The following is a 21,714-nucleotide window of genomic DNA, read 5'->3' as shown; positions in this document are numbered from 1 at the left end:
AGCATGCACCCTCATAATACGATTATAATGGGATTTTTTTTCAATATTGTGATTAAACCTTACCTCATGCAAACGCAATACTTGGATCAAACTAATGCGATTAAACTCATAGGGCCCTATCTTGCACCCAGCACAATTGACTTTGTACACCGACGCATGTATCATTCCTATTTTGCACCCGCGCACAGCGGACTTTTCCCTCCACAGACGCACGTCGGTAAGTTAGGAAATGAACTTGCGCTCCCGGGGGCGGTTCAGCGCAAAGAGGAGGCGTGTTCCGGCGCAAACGTTCCCTGGTGCTATTTTGCAGGTTTAGAAAACAATTCTGCCACTGACCAGGAATGTTGCGCATGTTATTCATATGCTATTTTAAGGGCACATGCTTGGCCATAATCAATGTAGCGTGTGCTCAACGCGCATGCACTTTGCTTATCTCCTCTACACACAGATGCAGCAGTTCTCATTTTAAGAAAACCATACATTATTACAAGGAAAAATATTAACACACGAGGGAAATCATTGTTGTGTCCATGAAGATGTGAAAAAATAGGCATAAATCTAGCTTACACATTTACCCAAATTATTATACGCCTGTTTAACCGAAGCTAATTTGGGTGGGTTTCTCCCATCCCCAACGTAACTTCTCTGTCTTTTAAGGCCCTGACGAGAATGTCTGTCTTCTTGGCTGTGAACCGCTCCTGGAACGCGCCTGGCAAATCCGCCGCTATAATAGCGATCCACCATGCAAACAAGGGCACCTGCTCTTAAAGAGAATGTAAGATGTCGCTCTGATTGGTTTATTTCATGTTACGCCCAAACCACACCTATGAATAATGAAGCTACTTCAGACCAACCCATTTTAGATTTGCGTTGGGCGCAAGAGTAATTTATCCCACCGGTATAATAGCAACAGCGCCCAAGACCCGCCCACAAAGTTACTTGCGTTTCGCACTTGATACTTGTGTTTCAGATCGTTAAAATAGGGCCCATAATCGTAGTAACCATATGTGCATTAAACTATGTGGCGCACGCTGATTTTAATCGCAATAAACAGGCATGTAAACACATTAAACGCATCATTGCAGCTCTGACCAAATTGCGCATGTGCTCGGTTCTACACGTTGTTCACTTCATGAATGGACATAATTGCACGAAGAACGCAACGACAGCATAGGCAAACCCTGCATTGTGATGTTCATCATGGCGCCGAATAATATCCAGTACGTCCATAAAAATGTAATTTGAATTTAATGCGAGTAGATTGAAACAATGGCTGGTAACATGCATACTGTATCCCTAGAGTGTGGTGTATAACCATACTTATTAGCGAATAATTAGAATTAAAAAAATTGCATGTAAACTGAAGTGAAGAGTTCTACTCATGTCATGTAAATGTCTTTTATGCGATTAAGTCCTTACTCTGATTATTAGAAATAATCACATTATTGGTGCACATGTAAACACAGTCATAGTTCATAATGTTCCATCGTCAAGTTTGCGGACGACACTACGGTGATTGGTCTCATCAGCAACAACGATGAGACTGCCTATAGGGAGGAGATCAAGCACCTGGCCACATGGTGCACTGAAAATAACCAGCTCCTCAACACCACCAAAACGAAGGAGCTCATCGTGGACTTCAGGAAAGTGTCAAGAGGCACACACGACACCATCCACATCAATGGAATGGCTGTTGAGCGTGTCTCCAGTTTCAAGTTCCTGGGGACCCACATCTCGGCGGACATGTCCTGGACAACCAACACCTCCTGCCTGGTCAAGAAGGCTCACCAGCGCCTTTTCTTCCTGAGGACACTGAGGAAGAATCAGCTTTCATCGACTATCCTGGTGAACTTCTATCGCTGTGCAATAGAAAGCATCCTGACCAACTGTGCTACAGTGTGGTATGGGAGCTGTTCTGTTGCAGAGCGCAAGGCACTGCAGCGGGTGGTGAAAACCGCCCAGTGCATCACTGGGACTCCACTACCTGCCATCGAGCACATCCAGAGGAAACGCTGTCTGCATCGAGCTCGCAGCATCCTTAAGGACTCCTCTCACCCAGCCCACAGACTGTTTTCTCTCCTGCCCTCCGGCAGGCGTTTCAGGTGCCTCCGGACCAGGACCAGCAGACTAAAGAACAGTTTTTTCCCCAGAGCTGTCTCTTTATTAAACTCTAACCCTCATTGATCCCACTCCTCTCATATACTGATTGACTCTCCTCTCCCTCCTCACACCTGCCTCCATTTTGTTATTTGTAATACTATAATGTTCATTTGCACTGCTGACTGTTATTATAGTAACAACTGTCTACATATGCATCTTGCACTACTACCTACTTACCTTGACTGGAATATGCTCAATTTGCACTGCCGACTGTTTATTTATACAGTACCAATTGTTTACAAACTTTATTTGCACTACTTTAAATCCATTGTTATACTGCTCATCTTAGCCTAACTTATTACATATATTTATCTGTAAAACTCTGTTTATAGTAATAGCCATCTATATATTATGCTCACATTCTGTTTATAGTAACAGCCATCTGTATATATATTCATAGCACATATTCACCTGTATACTCTGTTTATAGTAACAGTCATCTGTATATTATATTCAGTACATATCTATCTGTAAAAATTCTGTTTATAGTAATAGCCATCTGTATATTATATTCAGTACATATCTAGCTGTAAATTCTGTTCACAGTAATAGTTATCTGTATATTATATTCATAGGACAAATCTATCTGTAAAATTCTGTTTATAATAGTATTTAACTCTAGATTTATTCAGTACATATCCATGTCCTGCACTTATGGAACCACTGTATATCCTGCACTTGCTGCTATTGCACTTCTGGTTAGACCTAAACTGCATTTCATTGCCTTGTACCTGTACTTGTGTAATGACAATAAAGTTGAATCTAATCTAATCTAATCTAATCTAATCTAATCTAATCTAATCTAATCTAATCTAATGAGCATGGCTAGCTGGAATTTAAATTGTTATTTGCTGATAATCTTCCCCTCTGCTGCAGTTCTCAAATCAAATATGATGCCTTTCAACCAGGTTTTGAAATTAACTTTTTCTTTTACCAGCCAATTTGGCTACATGATGATGCAGCAATGGCATCAGTGTATTGACTGCAAATGCTTCTCTTTGAAAGCAATGGGTTTACCGGCAGTGAGGCAATAAAGGGCCCTTTTGGGGTATGTATAGTGACTCACAAAAGTCCCGGATATGTGGCATTTATTGGATGCAGGGAGTGAGAATGGTTTGAAACGGGTTGAGCTCTCAATTTCCCCCGTGTCCTCTCCCTGCTGGTTGGAGTTTGTTTCGGGACTGACTAACCACCTGTGCTTGGTGTACAGTATGTTTATTTAAATAGTTCTGTTCACCTCTCCTTCTGCTTTGGGTCCACTCTCACAGAACCTGACAGACAGAGTGTTGAACACGCTCAGTTTGATACCTGATGTGAATTGGATTTCATACCACATATGAATGTAGCTCAAAATTTTGTTAACATTGCATTTCATGTGATTTTTTTTGTTGTTGTTGCTGTTCACAAATGCTAAATGTGATTGCATTGCAAATGGATATGCTCAAAAATCTGGTTTGGACTGACAGTATGAACGAGTGCACTTTAATTCTTCAAAAGGTATAAAAACATAAAAAAAAATATTAAAAAACATTCTTGAGATAAAATAGTGTAGAACTATTTAGGTTGTGTCAGAAAAATACAGAGCTATTATGTGTAAAACCGCATGAAATAAAATGTTATTGGAGTCAAAATAACAATGAAAATTTTGAAAATCATAATGTTAATTCATCATCACTGATACTTTTTTTAGATGATTGTTCTTTTCTGAATTGCTGTCCACAACATATCTGACAAAAACAGGTGAGTGTTAGATAATAGCTAGTACGCTGGTCTATGGGTCACAAAACACATTGCAGCACTGAATTAGGACTAACCAATTTGCTCCATTTGTCTCGCATACATACCCTACTACTCACAGCACTGAGCACTGCCTGAAAAACAGGATTAGCAGCCTCTAAATAGCAGTCATTCAAAAGAGAGCTTGGATGCACTGAATGATTCCAATTACTGCCATGTCAAATCTGGGATATACTGCGGAAATAAATAAAAAAATACAAATATATGCACAAAATCCTGAACATGAATGATGTTACCAAAGTTTGGAGTGATTAAATGGTTTTGACTGTCAGTCTTTTTTCCTTTCTTTTTTTTTTAATAGATCATTCTCCCAAAAGTTAATCATCCTTTACTCATTCGTATGCTGTTGAAGTTGACCTGTATAACTTTTTCTTGTGGAAAACAAAAGGTGATGCTAGGCAGAATAACAGCCTTAGCCGTTCAAATGGAGAAAAACAAACCTTCGATTAAATTAAATGTTGACTGAGGCTGTCAGCAGTGATGAGTAGTTCATGCACAATTCAGTTCGTCTGTGTTCGCCCAAATAACATGTGGACAGTGATTGTAATCGTTGCTACAGATGTGATTATACATAAAATAAGATATTTTCATTTATGTTTTGTTGTAACTTCCAAGTTTTGTTGTAACTTGCATTACTGATGGGAATATTAGATATTTTTACCAATTTTTACCAAATGTTCACATTTCCAATCTGTAACCAAATTAGGTAACACTTTATTTGACAGTTTCCTTGCTACATGCGTTACATGTAGTTACTGTAGTAATAACTCTAAATTATGCATAATTACATGCAACTTACCCTCAACCTGTCACATTTGGTTTTGGGTTTTGTTTCATGTTCATGTTTCATGTTTTTTTTTTTTTTGCCCTTAAGGCCAATACATTGCTTATTTACAGATGTGATCAAATAGTCTTGGCATGATGCTCAGAAGGCAAGTTTTATCTTAAATCCTTGAGGAGCGTTTTACTGTGAATGTCTGCAAAGACCTGCTGTCATATCTAAGCATCGGGCTATGTGAGCCTGCAAGGGAATACACCAGAGGCCATTTTTTGTGTCCATTTGTGAGCCTACAGTAATTCATCACTCCTCTCTGCTCCCTCTCTACCCCGTCTGCTCTAATTGCCTCTCCAATTTAGGTTTGCCCCACAGACCTGTCAAGGCCTGACCTTGCTCATGGACTCAACACTAATCCTCATATAGGCCTGGGGAAGCAGCTGCAAACTATAAAAGCATTCACAATTAATTCATTTATAGGTACCCAGTACATTTCCATTAAATAACACATATTAATGATCTGTGTATTCTATTTAATTATGAAGTTATCAGTAACTCTATATCTGTTTTGCAAATAATTACCTGTGTATAATCAAATTAACTGACCACGTTCAAACCAGAATCTCTTGTTTGTAATGATTGTGATGAAATAACTGAATTACAATAACCTATTTATTAACGTTAATATACTGTTGAATGTGACAGACCATTATCATACTCTGACACTGTTAGTGTGTATAATTTTATCATATGTGATAAAGTGCATACTTTTATGGTCATGTTAAAGGTAAATGTTTTTTTTTTTTTTTTTTTTTTTTTTTGAAATTCTGAAAAGACAAGTTACATTTTATATGTATTCATTTAGCAGATGCTTTACTTACAAACAAGGAAAAACAACATAAGCTAATATTACTTAAGCTGCCATTAAAAGATCCAAGATTGCTCAGTAGCACCTCCAATTGCTCAGAGAAGTGCAGATGAGATCAAAGATAACTCAGAAATACTGAAAGAATATTTTAAGAGCAAACTCTGTGGGCATGTCTTTGAACTGAGTCAAATAACAAAAGTTAGCACCTAAAACTGATTTATGATAAAATATAATTTATGATAAACGCATATAAGGGTGTTTTCAGACCCATAGTTGTTAAAAAACAGGGACTATATTGTTATAATGTTGCATGTCGCAATTCTCTGTACTGATAGATAAATATATATTTTAAGAGCATAATATTGTTCATGTGGTTAATTTGTTTTCAATCTATGAAGTAAAGTCACTCATATTACCAAAAACTTCTAAAACGTTGAATTGAATTGAACGACAAATAATACATTTTCTTGTCGCTAATAATGAACAGTGTGCCCTGGAAATAGCATATCATTTTGATATGAACTGCATCTCTGTAAACTGCTTAATGCATCGTATAATTATAAAGAACTATCACAGTTGTTTTGTTTTGTTTTTTAATGAATCGTTTTATTATATATATAGTCAAAGATAAATCACACAGAACAGTTAAATCACTCTAGAAATTCACTATCCTGGGGTACGTTTCCCGTACAACGACGCAACTCACTGCTTCACTAGAACCATAGTTCTCATCGTTGAAGAAATCAACTAGCTAGACCAGGGGTTCCCAAACTTTTCCATGACAAGGCCCCCCAAATACCACTAGGTTCTGGCCAAGGCCCCCCTTTTGCAGGATGTGTTATTGAACCCATCGACAATACTATGGCAAATGTAGAAATAAATAAATAAATAAAACATCTAGGTGAACATCAGATTATGTGATGGTGTTTGATACCAGCCAATCAGAAAGATTATAGAGATGAACCTATTACAATTTTCAAGACCAATTCCGATTTGTCATTGAGTTTGACCTGCCAATACAGAGTTTAGCCGATTCTGATTTAATTTTTTCTAACCACTTTACAGCACACACAAATATTTATTTTCTATATATTTTATAAAACACCACTTTTATCCAAACTGATTAATAAAAACAAGTTTAAATGGGTACATTTTCTATAAATATTTTTGAGTCTTCATTTTCTTGAAGCCTACTGAAGTTCTTGTTAAAACACACTATACATGCAAATTATGTGCATTTTTGGTACTTTTTGTGTGAAATCATATTTATTTTGTCCATCAAAAGTGTGCTTTCACTTTAATTGAGCGTGAGCAGCGCAGCAAAAATAGACTCGGCGCCGAAACCCTCCACTTCACTACTGCTCACAGCACGCGACGCTCCTGCTTGACGCTCACGCGCTGCTCCTGCTCGCATTTGAATGCACTCACTGAACATGCACGGCGAAAAAAATTCGCGCTACTCACGCGACGCTCGTGGTCTGAAACGGCCGTAATTCACAAGGTTTCCTACATGTGCGTTCTGTGTGCACTTGTGATACTGATGTTGCGCGATGTTAATCATGCGGCGCCCGAGTGCATTTGAATCGGCATTATGTCAGACTGAAAATCACGTGAAAATCGGCCAATTCTGGTCACCAGCCGATCAATCAGTTAATCTCTAAAAGATTAACATTAAAAGTATAATGTTCAGATAGGCTATGCAACAAATTATTAAAATGTTATTTTATAACAATACTCATATTAACACAAATTTTTTTTCCAACTTGCTGCGGCCCCCCTGGCGGCCCCCCAGGGGGCCGCGGCCCCCAGTTTGAAAACCCCTGAGCTAGACTGTTTTCCAAAACCATATTGTCGGAAATTGGTCGTTCAACCACGTTGGTTAATGATGTCACGCACGTGTGGAGTAATAACTTATTTGAATGAATCTGCTTGTGATCGAATTAACGCTAGATGTTTTGCTATAATAACAGACATGACATCTGAGGATTATGTCAAATTGTTCTCAGTTATTTTGCTTTATTTCCAGATTTAATCATAGGCTCGTTCTTACATAGTAGAGCACGTTCACACATGCGCACTCTTCATAAACATGAAGCGCACATTATTTTGCTCAAGATAAGGATTTATTGTCCAAGATAAGTCCTTCGGATGAGACGTTAAACTGAGGTCCTGACCATCTGTGGTCATTAAAAATTCCAGGATGTCCTTCGAAAAAGAGTAGGGGTGTAACCCCGGCATCCTGGCCAAATTTGCCCCTTGGCCTCTGTCCATCATGGCCTCCTAATCATCCCCATACTGATTGGCTTCATCACTGTCTCCTCTCCACCAATAAGCTGGTGTGTGGTGGGCGTTCTGGTGCAATATGGCTGCCATCGCATCATCCAAGTGATGCTGCACATTGGTGGTGGTTGAGGAGAAAAGTTTACGCTCCATGTAAAGCGCTTTGAGTGCCGAGAAAAGCGCTATATAAATGTAACAAATTAATTATTGAGTCCACATGTCATGCAAACAAGAAACTCTTCTTCTAACCACAGGTCGAGATCTGTCGCTCTAAACACACAACTTTGCGATGCTGTTTGCGAATGTTTGTTGGAACAATGGTTTCGGGAAACACAGACTCGTTGAACTGCTGATACCGACAGAACTCGCGACCATAGTGGGCTAACGATACTTTTGAGAAACGCACCCCTGCTTTGTCTCTACTCGAGACAGTCTTCACTCCTAGTTGTCACTCCCAAAAGTCACTTTTTTTCCCCACAATTTATTTGCATAAAGTCAAAGAGACAAAGAGACAGAGAGAGAGAGATTTTTTTTTACTTTTACAAAAACCTTTAATTACAGTTAAAAGTAGATTCACATACACTCTAAAAAAAGATTTCTGCGGCTTAGTAAATATTACAGTAATATTTAACTTTATTATAAAATATCTGAATATCGTTTACTTGATTGTTTGAGTTAAACATACCAAAATAATTGACTAAAAATCCAACAGTTAATTTTATCTAAAATTTACAGTTATATTTAAGTTTTTTTCACTAAAAGAATTTAGTATTTGACTAACCAATTATTAATTTATAATACACTTATTTGTGAAATTTCTATCAAAATATTTGAGAATGGAGAATTAAACTGATCTGTTTCAAGAAACAATAATATTACTTAATTCAAATCAATATTATTAATATATTTAACACACTCTTAAGAAATTGAGTAAGTTTACTCAATTAAAACAATGCACCCCTCCCCCACCCTCTGACGTGACGACAACTCAACGGTTGAGTGAGCGCGGGCTGTTTGAACTCTCCTGTCCAGTTCTCTTCGCAGCGTTGCAGAATTGGTGCATTTCCTCAGTGAAATTCAGGTTTGTGTATGTTCTCTTACGAGAGGTCTCTCGTACTGCGTAAGATATCTTACGCTAGGGGAAAATCCTTTTCCGCGAGATATTGAAGCCAAAAATTATCCTTCATTTTGTAATAATGCAAAACGCGTTGCAGCAGCAATGCAGACATAGGCGAGACAGCTCGCGCGCCTATTGGCTGCTCTGCGGCAACTGCAGCAGCCTATCGAGCGAGGCCTGGCGTGACGTCAGACCCAATCAGGGCACTTCGCGCCCGCTGCGTCACGTCCCGCCGAAATGGGCGTGGTCTAGGCCTATAAATATCGCTCGCAGGCAGCTATTATCTGATTTTTCATCCTTCAAGCGAAGCACACGCATCGCTGGAGCTGGATTAGAAGCCGCGCCGTCGAGAGAGAGCACCTTCAGCGGGACGAGTCACTGAAGTCGCTGGCCGCGCCGCCTTCCTGCCTTCCTGCTGCGCTTTCCGGCGCTTATATCCTTCTCTTTTATTACACTGTATTTCTGTGTGTGTGTGTCGCCGCCGCGACACACATTCTAAAAGAGCTAGCGTCGTAAAAAGCGCCGTGCCCAGCGGGCCCCGGAACCCTCCCTCAGCCGCCAAAGCTCGCCGGTTCGCCCGCTTGCTTCCCCGGCTTCTTCTGTTTCGCTTCCTGACGGACAGCGGCCGCCGTCTGCCGCCGCTTCCGTTGATATCGCGGATGAGGAAGCCCTGCTGGGAGAGGATGATTCCTGCTCTATCCTGGCGTCAGGCAGTGAGGATTGGGCGGGCTCTGAGGACCCCGCACCCCCTGCCCGCACGTCGTCAGGCAAGAGAGCTTCCATTGAGACGGAACTCATGCGAGTACTCGCACTCGAGTGGTCTTCGCCTGAGCAGCCCGCTCACAACAGGCTGGATGGATTTTCCCTGCCTGGGGAGCGCGCTTCGCCTGCGTCCAGACCGGCGCCCTTTCTTCCTGAGTTACACGAAGAAGTCGCCAAGTCCTGGAGCGCCCCCTATTCTGCTAGAGTGCGTCCTGCTGTTTCTTTGGCATTCTCCGCCGTTGACGATGCCAAGAACAAAGGATACCTCTCGCTGCCGCCGGTTGAAGAGGCGATAGCGGCCCACTTATGCCCGCCCTCCGCTGGACGGCGCGCTAAGCCGGCCCTACCCTCTAAAGCTTGCCGCACGACGTCAAGCCTGCTCCGCCGCGCTTTCTCCGCCGCCGGGCAAGCTGCGTCAGCGTTGCACACCATGGCAACGCTCCAGATCTTCCAGGCCGATCTCCTCCGTAAGCTGGATGAGGAAGGACCTGACGCGATCTGCGTGCCGGACTTAAGGAGTGCCACGGACCTCGCTCTTCGTGCTACTAAGTCCGCAGCACAAGCCATTGGACGGACTATGGCTTCTCTCACCGTGTCTGAGAGACATCTCTGGCTGACGCTCTCGGAAATGGCCGAGTCTGAACGCACCGCGTTCCTCGACGCCCCGCTTTCCGCCACAGGCCTCTTTGGATCCTCCGTCAAGGATTTCGCGGAGAGATTCGCAGAGGTACAGAAAGCGTCTCAGGCTATGAAGCACTTCCTCCCGAAGCGCTCCAGCTCTGCAGCAGGCCGTGCGAAACCGTCTGCTCAGAGCTCACAGCCACAGCCACCGTCCACTGCCTCCACTTAACAGCGCAGCCAGGCCAGAAGCGCGAGACCGCGCTCCCGCTCATCCGGTCGCCGCCCCGCAGGACGTGGCTCGCGACCTAGGATCACGGTGAAGCCCGAGGCCCCGAAGTCGTCCTAGCACAGCTAGGAAAACGACGGTGTTCCAGTCCCGCTGCGGCCGGACTCACACCAAAGCTATTCGCTCGTCCAGCTCCAGAAAATGTGACTGTTCCAGTGTTTTCTGCAGCCAACAAGTCGGTTCTGTCACCCGCTTGCCTGCACACAAATGCCGTTTTCACGGCTACCCAGATAAATCCCCAAAAGAGTGTATTTTCTGGTGTCCCGGCCACGGCCGATGGTGTTTCATGTGTAGTAAGAATGCCCACTGCCCAGTGCCCATCCCTACACACAAGCACAGCCTGTCACACAGGGCTCGCGCACATAAAACCGACTCAGATCGGTTGCGCTTCAAACATGGTGAACGTGCCCACTACCCAGTGCCCACTAACATCACGTTATGCATGTCTCACGGTTTCTGTAAAAACGAAACCAACGTGCACTCGCTTCACGCAAGCGAACGATGCTTTCGGTGTGATAAATGTGCCCGCTGTCCCGCGCCCACATCCACACATAGACATGACAGTTCCCACGGGAACCGCCCAGCCCTCCCCCTCGCGGTTAACCACCGCAGAGGAGTCGAGCGCGGGCAATCTGCCCGCTGTCATCAGCGCGCCCCATGCCTCAAATGTCACGAGCGACACGCTTGTGTTACAGCACACCGAAGCTTCTCCATCGCTGAGCGAGCGGAGCGCGCTTCGTATTCAACCCCTAGCTATCCATGCAGACGCATGGGCAAAGCTACCCGGGGTTTCGAAGTGGGTGCTGAACATTATAGAAAGAGGCTATTCGCTGCAGTTTCGCCGACGCCCTCGCCGCTATGTGGCGCGCGTCGAGACCACGGTAAAAACAGAAGTAGCACATCTACTTCGAGCCGAAGTGACGAAACTATTGAGCAAAGGGGCCATAGAGCCTCTCTCTCAAGATCAGAGCGAAGGAGGGCTATACAGCAGATACTTCCTGGTACCGAAAAAAGACGGGGGTCTCAGACCCATACTAGATCTAAGGCAACTGAACAAAGTGCTTGTGAAGCGACAGTTCAGGATGCTCACGACCAGGCAAATCCTTGTGCAGATTCGCCAAGGAGATTGGTTTGTGTCAATAGATCTGAAAGACGCGTATTTTCAAATACAGATAGCGTCACGTCACAGGCGATATTTGAGATTCGCCTTCGAGGGCCAGGCATATCAGTACACAGTCCTGCCGTTCGGTTTGTCCCTAGCACCCCGTACATTTACGAAGTGCATGGATGCGGCGCTCGCACCCCTCAGAATGAGAGGCATGCGAGTGCTGAACTATTTGGACGATTGGCTGATTCTAGCGCAATCTCGCGCAGTGCTCATAGAACACACGACCATTTTACTCGATCACCTCGAGGATTTGGGTCTGAGTGTCAATTGGGCGAAGAGCTCCCTGTCACCCAGTCAGAAAATATCTTTCCTGGGCACAGAACTGGACTCACTATCCATGATAGCGCGACTATCACAACAGCGCGCGGTAGACATTCGACGCACAGCGAACTCTTTTCGCTGCGGCGCGTCTGTCCCGCTCAAGAGATTTCAGAAGATGCTAGGTCTCATGGCCTCAGCATCGTCAGTGCTCCAGCTGGGTCTGCTCCGCATGCGCCCGCTGCAGTTTTGGCTGAAAGCGCGAGTCCCACGCGAAGCATGGGCACCCGGTTTGCTTCGCCTCAGGGTCAATCAGAAATGCGTTACAGCTCTGAAACCCTGGAAAGCGAACGACTGGTACCAATCAGGTGTAAGCCTGGGGACTTCCTCGAGGGTGAAAGTGGTGTCCACGGACGCGTCCACCTCGGGATGGGGAGCGCTGCTCGAGGGCAGACCGTTCTTCGGCCAGTGGTCAGAACGGGAGAAGCTCCTGCACATAAACTGCCTCGAAATGCTGGCAGTAGACAACGCGCTGACGCGTTTTTGTCCCCAAATAAAAGGTCACCACGTCTTGGTCCGTTCGGACAACATGTCTGTGGTGTCCTACATAAATCGCCAGGGCGGCATCAGATCCGAGAAACTGTACAGGCTGGCAGAACGCCTCCTGGTATGGGCTCAGTGCAACCTGCGCTCGCTCAGAGCAGCGCACGTGCCAGGGATCTTGAATATAGGACCGGACAGACTGTCCAGGAACAATGTTCCGGCAGGCGAGTGGTCTCTACACCCACAGACAGTCCAACTGCTGTGGAAGAAATTCGGCAGAGCGGAAGTGGACCTGTTTGCGTCTCAAGAAAACGCTCACTGTCAATAATTTTTCTCCAAGAGCAGGAGCGCGCTGGCCCATGTGTGGCCCCGCCGCCCGCTCTATGCTTTTCCCCCCGTCTCTCTCCTGCCTCAGGTGATAGAACGGATCAGGGAAGAAGGATGCTCAGTACTGCTGGTAGCACCGTTCTGGAAAAACCAACCTTGGTTCCCAGCCGTGATGCAGTTAGCAAGTACTGCCCCGTGGCCAGTACCAATGAGGAAAGATCTCCTCTCACAGGCCCGCGGCTCGATCTGGCATCCTCACCCGGAACTATGGTCCCTTCATGTCTGGGCCATCAACGGGTACATGTTGGACTTCCTAAAGGAGTATTAAACACGATCACGCAGGCTAGAGCTCCGTCTACAAGACGACTCTATTCTTCGAAATGGTCGGTGTTTTCGGGCTGGTGCACAGCCCGTGGTGTGTCACCCACAAACTGTGGTGTGACGGAGGTGCTTTCCTTCCTACAAGAGCTGTTGGATGGGGGCAGGGCCCCCTCCACGCTCAAAGTTTATGTGGCGGCTATAGCAGCGTTCTCAGAAACAACGCTTGGTCAGTCAATAGGAAGGAACGATTTAGTCATCCGCTTCCTTAGAGGAGCTAAGAGACTGAATCCTCCCAGACCTCCCTCAGTCCCTGTATGGGACCTTTCTACGGTTCTGGAAGCCATGAAAGGTGCGCCATTTGAGCCTTTACAGTCAATCGATTTGAAACACCTGTCTTTCAAGACGGTGTTTTTGCTGGCTCTCGCTTCAGTGAAGCGCATAGGGGATCTGCACGCGCTCTCTGTGAGCGCGGCGTGCATGGAGTTTGGGCCCAATGACTCAAAAGTTATACTCAAACCTAAGCACGGTTATGTTCCAAAATCCCTCAACACACCGTTTAGGGCGCAGGTTATCTACCTGTCAGCCCTACCGGTCCCTGATGAGGAAAGAGACGCGAGCCTCCTTTGCCCAGTCAGGGCATTACGAGCTTATGTGTCTCGCTCGTCTGTTTTCAGACAGACGGAGCAGCTCTTTGTTTCGTTTAGCGGACGTTCTAAGGGACTAGCCGCGTCGAAACAGAGCCTATCCAGATGGATAGTTGATGCTATAGCGCTGGCATACGCCTCCAAGGGCATGCAGTGCCCTTTGGGTGTCAGAGCGCACTCCACGAGAGGCATGGCCTCTTCGTGGGCCTGGTCAAGTGGGATTGCCTTGCAAGATATTTGTATGGCGGCAGGCTGGGCCTCCCCGTCTACATTTATAAGGTTTTATAACCTAGAGGTTCCCGCCCTGCAGGCCAGGCTGCTGTCGGTCTAAACTACCAGTATTATCTGACCTGATGCGATCAGCTCAGAATGCTGCGTCTGCTGAGCACAGCTCAATGTTCGACAGTGTAAAGCTGGGCAAACTGTGTAAGACCCACATTTTACCCATCAGTTCAGGCCGTACCCCGCCCTGTCTGTATGATGAAATTCGCGTCCCATCGACGCTACTATATGTGGAAAAGTGAGGCTGCACCCCTCCCTCTTCCCGGACTCCCTGTGAGTTCCCTGAGTGATTGTGCACTATATGTACCCCGGGCTTTCGCCCTTGGGTCTTTGGTGTCAGATCTCAGCATGCACGGCGTTTTACATTGGGTCCCCTAGCGTAAGATATCTTACGCAGTACGAGAGACCTCTCGTAAGAGAACGTACTCGGTTACTAACGTAACCTCGGTTCTCTCTAGAAGAGGGAACGAGTACTGCGTATCTTGCCGTGCATGCACACGCTCTGGTTGCTTCGATGATGAAAAACCAGATAATAGCTGCCTGCGAGCGATATTTATAGGCCTAGACCACGCCCATTTCGGCGGGACGTGACGCAGCGGGCGCGAAGTGCCCTGATTGGGTCTGACGTCACGCCAGGCCTCGCTCGATAGGCTGCTGCAGTTGCCGCAGAGCAGCCAATAGGCGCGCGAGCTGTCTCGCCTATGTCTGCATTGCTGCTGCAACGCGTTTTGCATTATTACAAAATTAAGGATAATTTTTGGCTTCAATATCTCGCGGAAAAGGATTTTCCCCTAGCGTAAGATATCTTACGCAGTACTCGTTCCCTCTTCTAGAGAGAACCGAGGTTACGTTAGTAACCGAGTACGTTTTATTTTATCTATAAAATCATTATTCTGCTTTAAATCTTTTTATTTAATGCAAAACAACATACAGAGGCGTAATGTGACACCTAAATGAGAGTCGCTCCTGTCTGATTGAAACGCCTTGCATGAAACACACAGCTTTATTCCTAATGATAATGAATATAATTATAATTTGGATGATGAAATGTCTTCAGAACTGTCACTGTTTGTTTATTGGCAGGTTATGGAGTCAGTCGCTCGCAGTATCTTTCGGCTGTGAGTGAAACGCCGTCTCCCTCCATCTCCGGCACGAGAACCAGCGCTGATCCGGTGGAAATTGGATAACAGACCGGTTGATTACACTTGAATTAGGCTACCTGAATGTTTAAATGTATCATTTTTACTTCTAAAATGTTTGTTAGGCTAAATGAGTTTAAATGTAGGCAATATTGTATACAAGTTACAACAGTGTAAAATGTGCTGTATTGCTGTACTCATCGACAATAAAGGCCAATGTCATGTAACTTATACTGGTGGTTGTATGGAATACTATTTTACAAAGGTTTAGAGGAAATAAAAGTATAAAAACAGTTAATATTACTCATAAATATTATTTTTTAAATGTTTAAATGTTAAATTATTTCTACTCAATTTTATTTGTTAATGTACCAGATGCAGTTACTCAGATTTACTTAATTTTTTCACTTGCATTTACTCAATTCATGCAGTATATTTCATTGATTTCACAGCTTTAAAAATTACTAAAATAATTACTAAGTAAATCATAGTTAAACTTTCTAGATTGTAATTCCATAATAATAATAATACAAAATAATAATAATAAAAAATTTAAAAAAATACATCTTTTCTAAACAACCATCACTTATCTTGCATACAATTCAATTTAAACACCAAACTTCCTCAAAGGTTACCAATTTTCCAACAAGTTTATAGAAGGCAAATTCAACCACTAAACGAGCAGAAATCAAACCTTTATATGTTAAAACAATATTGGTGGAACCATTTCCCACAATCTTAGCTTTTCTTGTCAACCATGTAGGCCTACTTAATTTAGCTTGTCAATACAAATAATAAAAACAATAAATAAAATAAAAAAAACATCAACATTCCTTGATTTAGGACCATAAATAAAACTTCCTTGGCTAAAAACATGACCCAAAATATCACACCACTCTTTTAACATCAAAAATTGGCTCTAATCTATTACACCCTGAAAACAAATGAAAAAAAAAAATGTTCAGTTTCTGAACAAAAAGGGCAAGTATCAGTAACACTAGAATCTAAGTGAGCTTTGTGTTTATTTGTGGTTAATTTTCCATGATCCTCCACTGTAAATCACCAGTTTTCCCTCCTCCTCCTGCCATGAGACCACACCAACTTTTACTTCCAATTCTGGAAAGTCTTTCACATTGTCATCATCATTTTGTTCAGATAATTCTTTATCCAGAGCACATTTTAAATCAGAAGGTACAGCAGTTACAATTTCAGTTGAAAGTCTTTCAGAAAAACGTAAGGATTTCACACCAATCTTTATCGCAATATGTTCTGGGGCTAACCACCCGTCCTTATTCAGAAAACATGACACCTTGGTAAGACCTGCTCTTACAAGTGCATTTCTCATTGAAACAGAGTTTAAACTTTTCACAGACAGCACAGGGTTATAAATTATGGGTTCTTCTTTTCCCCAGAAACCTTTGACAGACCCTTGTTTTCGAGAGTTTGAGAAAACTTTCCAAACTCTAAGCATTGTCTTATAAAACGGCGTTAGACTAGTTAAATCCACTCCGTCAAAGTCCAGTGAAAAAGAGGTGTCGATCAAGTCCCAACTGTCCTCATTTTCTCAACAATCCACAGGCTACATCTGTCCAGCTGATGTGCCTTTTATACAAAAGTATTTGAGCAGCCTGTAATCTAAAAGCGGCAACTCTGCATTCAATATCAATAAGTCCTTGTCCTCCTTCACAGATTGGTAGATACAGGACAGCTGCTCTCAGCCAGTGCTGCCCTGACCAAAAAAAACAAAAAAACTATTGTCTTTGAATATCTTTGATGAGATTAAAAGAAGGGTCCAAAACGGCCATCTTATGCCACAGTGAAGATGCAATAAGGTTATTTTACTATCAAGATTCTTCCTCTATACGATAATCGAGGAAGTAGCCATTTCCAGTTGGACAAACGCAAACACATCTTTTCTATTATTCCATCCCAGTTCTTCATTTTATACAAATCTGAACCTAAAAGAAACCCCTAAAAAATTTAAACCATCTCTACTTCATTCAACATTTCCTGGCAATTCTGGTGTAGAACTTGTGGTTCCACACCATAGAGCTTCGCTTTTTCCACAATTTATTTTGGATGAATAAGCCTTTTCATAGCACTGAATACAACTTAATATACTTTGTCCTTAATATCGTCTTTGTCCTTAATTATCACAGTAAGGTCATCGGCATAAGCAGAAAGTTCCATGTGTTTATTAAATGATCCTTCAATATGTAAACCTTTTAATGAAGTTCTTAGTTTACACAATAATGGTTCAATGACTAAACTGTAGAGCTGAGCCGAAAGTGGGCAACCCTGCCTCATTCCCCTTCGGACTTTAATAGGCATGCTAAACCCTCCAGGCACTTTTACCATGCATTCCGCTTTTTCATAAAGTAATCTAATGAAATAAAACCATTCCCAAAGCCATATTCACTTAAAACATCAAACAGATAAGAATGATCCACTCTGTCGAAAGTCTTTTCTTGATCTAGGGATAGTATTCCTAAATCAATATTATTTAACACTGAGCAGTCAATGACATCTCTTATAAGAAATAAGTTATCTTTAATGCACCTGTTTTTTATACAATATGACTGGTCCGTATGAATTAGTACGCCCATATATTCATTCAATCTATTAGAGATACACTTAGAGACAATCTTATAATCTGTTGTCAATAAAGCTACAGGCCTCCAATAAAAAAAAATAAAAAAAGTAAGATCACCTTTTTTTTGGTTGCTCTTCTGCAACTAGTAGGTAAAACTCCGGTTTGCATTGAAAATAAAATCACTTCATAGTAATCTTTTCCAATAATTTCCCAAAACTGTTAAAAAAAATCAGAGGGAAGACCATCTAATCCAGGGGATTTTCCTATTGATAATTCTTGCACAACTTTGGTTTCTTCTTGAAATCTTAAAATGCAATCTAAATCTTCTTTATGCTCTGGTGTAGGTTTTGGGATTGAATCAAAAAGTTCAATTTTACTATCTCAATCTGTCATTTCCATATCATACAACTTAGAATAAAAATCGCATGAAATAAATAGCCAATATCATTTCTTAAACACAACATTTGTTTCTCTTGACACACTTTTCGTTCTAAATAAAAAAGAAAGATGTTGGTCCGTCAATATCTCTAATATGAGAAAAACGATCTCTAATAAGAGCTCCTTTTACTTTTTTTTACTTTTTTTCATATATAATATTTTGTAATTGATTTTCTTGTCTTTCCAACATTTTATTTTCAATTTCAAGAATCTCATTTTTAAGTTCTTTAATCGAATGTTCCATTCTTTTTGAGGAACAGCAAGTATATTGTTGGCAGAAAACTTTAATTTGGGTTTTTCCAACTTCCCACTACTGTATAATATCTCTAATATCATTTTTATGCATCTGTCATGTCTGCCAAAATAAATTACAATTTGCACAAAAAACAGCATCTTGTAACAGCTTCTTGTTAAAATGCCAGTATGAACCCACTTTTTGACAATACACAATCTATTGTAATCATTTTATGATCTGAAATAATATTAGGGATAATATTAGCATTACAGACTCTATTCCTTGAGTTATTTGAAATATAGAACCTATCTAATCTTGCAGCATAAACCGATCCTTCTGAAACCTTCACCCAAGTATACTGTTTTAAAGAAGGGTTCTCAGTTCTCCATATATCATTTAACTCAAACTTCTTAATAATATTTGCCAAGACAGATGAAGACTGATGGTGCGTTTCTTCATTATTTCTATCCATATTAAAATCTAAAGTACAATTAAAATCCCCTCCCATAATCACACTATCTTTTGATTTTAATGTATTTAAAACCTCCCCAATTTTCTTAAAAAGAACACTTCTCTCAGATCCTTTATTATTTGCATAAATAGTCACAAAAATTACTAGGGCTGGACCCGAATATTCGAATATTCGTTCGGCGGGTTGGTATTCGATTTGAAAATGTGACATTTTTTATCAATTTTTTTTGCACACCTGGGATCCCCCACGAAACGGTTCTCATTCGCGCTTGAATAACCCCTCATTTACACTGCACACGTCTGCGGCGCATTACGGCTGCGACAAGGTTTTAGTCTGTCCTCCACGCGGTGCCAACTCACACCAGGAGCATTTCAGAAGCGGAGTTACTGGATGCACGAGACCACATGATTTGCCTGTCCAACGTAGTTTTTCTTGATTTTTGGGTTTCTACCATACAGTCTATGGTTTCTACCAAGGATATTGGTGTGTAATACGTTTGGGAGTTTGCACATGGTGTTTATTTTGAATTTGACAATGTTTTTTTACTTTTATTTTGTATTTCTGGTGCGACTTGGACGCGCGTCCATCAAAAATAGACTAGGCGCCTATATTTAGCCGGCACGGAGAGCCGCTTCTGGGAAGCTTCTGAAACGCGCCGCGTCGTGGCCGGTGTAAACACAAGCATTGACTAGAATGGGCGCGATCAGCTCCGGTAGCCGTGTCGCAGCCGTAATGCGTAATGTAACCCCTCATTTACACTGCACACGCCTGCGGCGCATTACGGCTGCGACAAGGTTTTATTCCGTCCTCCACGCGGTGCCAACTCACACCGGGAGCGTATCAGAAGTGGAGCCACTGGATGCGTGAGACCACGTGATTTGCCTGTCCAACGTGTTTTTCTGATTTTGGGGTTTCTAGTACCATGGCTTCCAGAATGAATCTCTCGTCGTCCATTTCTGGTCTCCTACCAAGGATATATTGCCAATATACGTGCAATACGTTTGGGAGTCTGCACAGGGTGTTTATTTTGAAATTGACAGGGTTTTTTGACTTTTATTTTGTATTTCCAGTGCGACTTGGACGCGCGTCCGTCAAAAATAGACTAGGCGGCTATATTTAGCGAAGCGGCGCGGAGAGCCGCTTCTGGGAAGCTTCTGAAACGCGCTGCGTCGCGGCCGGTGTAAACACAAGCATTGACTAGAATGGGCGCGATCAGCTCCGGTAGCCGCGTCGCAGCCGTAATGCGCCGCAGACGTGTGCAGTGTAACCCCTCATTTAGCGTTAACAGCGTTTCTGTTGTGATAACACAGATAAATTATACGTTTTCCGCGCCCACACTACTGAAGCAACGAATTTATCAGCATCCGGGCAAATAATCAGCAACATTTACCTTTTTTACCTTTTGTTTCGTCCAGAAACTCATTAATCTGTTCCACGATGTACAATTCATCACCTACTTTCGGGCAATCATATATATGTTAGAGCAACAATCGTCATCCTTTAATCCATCATCATCCTGACTCATTGATAACCCTCCAGAAACCGCATCTTCAGTAGTCACCACCTTTAAGGCTATTTCACTACTACAACAAGGCTGCTCTTCTTGCAAAAACTCAGCAAATTTACTCACCTCATTTTCTTCACCTGTATCCACACCTTGGCCCTCTGAAACTTTCTCTGGTTCCCGGAGATTTTGGTCAACCTGACCCTCCATTGTAGCTTGATTCAGATCGAACTCACTCTCTTAATTGTAGCTTAATTTTCCACATCTTGTTCTTCTCTTTCCCGGGTCTCCTCTGGTCTATTTTTATGCGGACACGGGAATCTTTTGTGGCCAATATCACCACACTCAAATCACCGTAAGCTTTCAGTGCTTGCATATAACACATAGAAACTATCTCCAAAATTTTCTCTAAACGGCACTAGCTGTAGCTATCGATTATTTTAGTAATCGAGTATTCTACTGATTATTCCATCGATTAATCGAGTAATCGGATAAATTGTGGTAATAAAAATAGATCCAAGTGAACAACAGCCTTTAAAATGACTTAAAAATACAAATAGGTAACACTTTACAATATGGTTCATTAGTTAACATTAGTTAACTACCTTAGTTAACATACTAGGAATGAACAACACTTCTCAGCATTTATTAATCTTAGTTAATATTAATTTCAACATTTACTAATACATTATTAAAATAAAAGGTTGTATGTTAACATTATCGTACTGTGAACTAACATGAACAAAAAATGAAACTAACATTAACAAAGATTAATAAATACAGTTACAAATGTATTGTTCATTGTTAGTTCATGTTGGTTAATACATTAACTAATGTTAACTAATGAACCTTATTGTTAAGTGTTACCTAAATACTGTATACTATAACAAGCAATAATTATTAGTTCAAATGAAGTATCGAAGTAATCATATGGGTTTTATTGAGCAACGCTGTTAAAATACTTCATGTAAAATAAATGATATAAACCAATATAAACATTGTACATTACGTTAAAAAATGTTTCGCAGAGAGCGCCAACGACCTGGTTACACTAAGGTATGATCAAATCCTTGTTTAATATCATGGCCAAACAAAATTTAATTCAAATGTCAACTTAATCTTTA

At 42.2% G+C, this 21,714-nt stretch overlaps 1 protein-coding gene across 1 annotated transcript; it reads left to right on the top strand.

Moving 5' to 3' along the window:
* Positions 1–10,617: 10,617 nt before the first annotated feature.
* LOC309483875 (uncharacterized protein) lies at positions 10,618–14,304 on the top strand. The gene is made up of 2 exons (XM_082149945.1): positions 10,618–10,696; positions 10,897–14,304. The coding sequence occupies exon 2, from the start codon at positions 10,953–10,955 to the stop codon at positions 14,256–14,258; it is 3,306 nt and encodes a 1,101-aa protein (XP_082006071.1). The 5' UTR covers positions 10,618–10,696; positions 10,897–10,952; the 3' UTR covers positions 14,259–14,304.
* Positions 14,305–21,714: the final 7,410 nt, after the last annotated feature.

Source organism: Leuciscus leuciscus, assembly GCF_965113295.1.
Source record: "Leuciscus leuciscus genome assembly, chromosome: 20".
NCBI lineage: Eukaryota > Metazoa > Chordata > Actinopteri > Cypriniformes > Leuciscidae > Leuciscus > Leuciscus leuciscus.
The sequence above is the reverse complement of the archived record's forward strand: the minus strand, read 5'-3'. Positions and strand labels throughout refer to the sequence as shown.

What these genes read in the sequence shown, in the direction of transcription:
- LOC309483875 (XM_082149945.1), top strand. Translation starts at nt 10,953, where the DNA reads ATGTGTAGTAAGAATGCCCACTGCCCAGTGCCCATCCCTACACACAAG.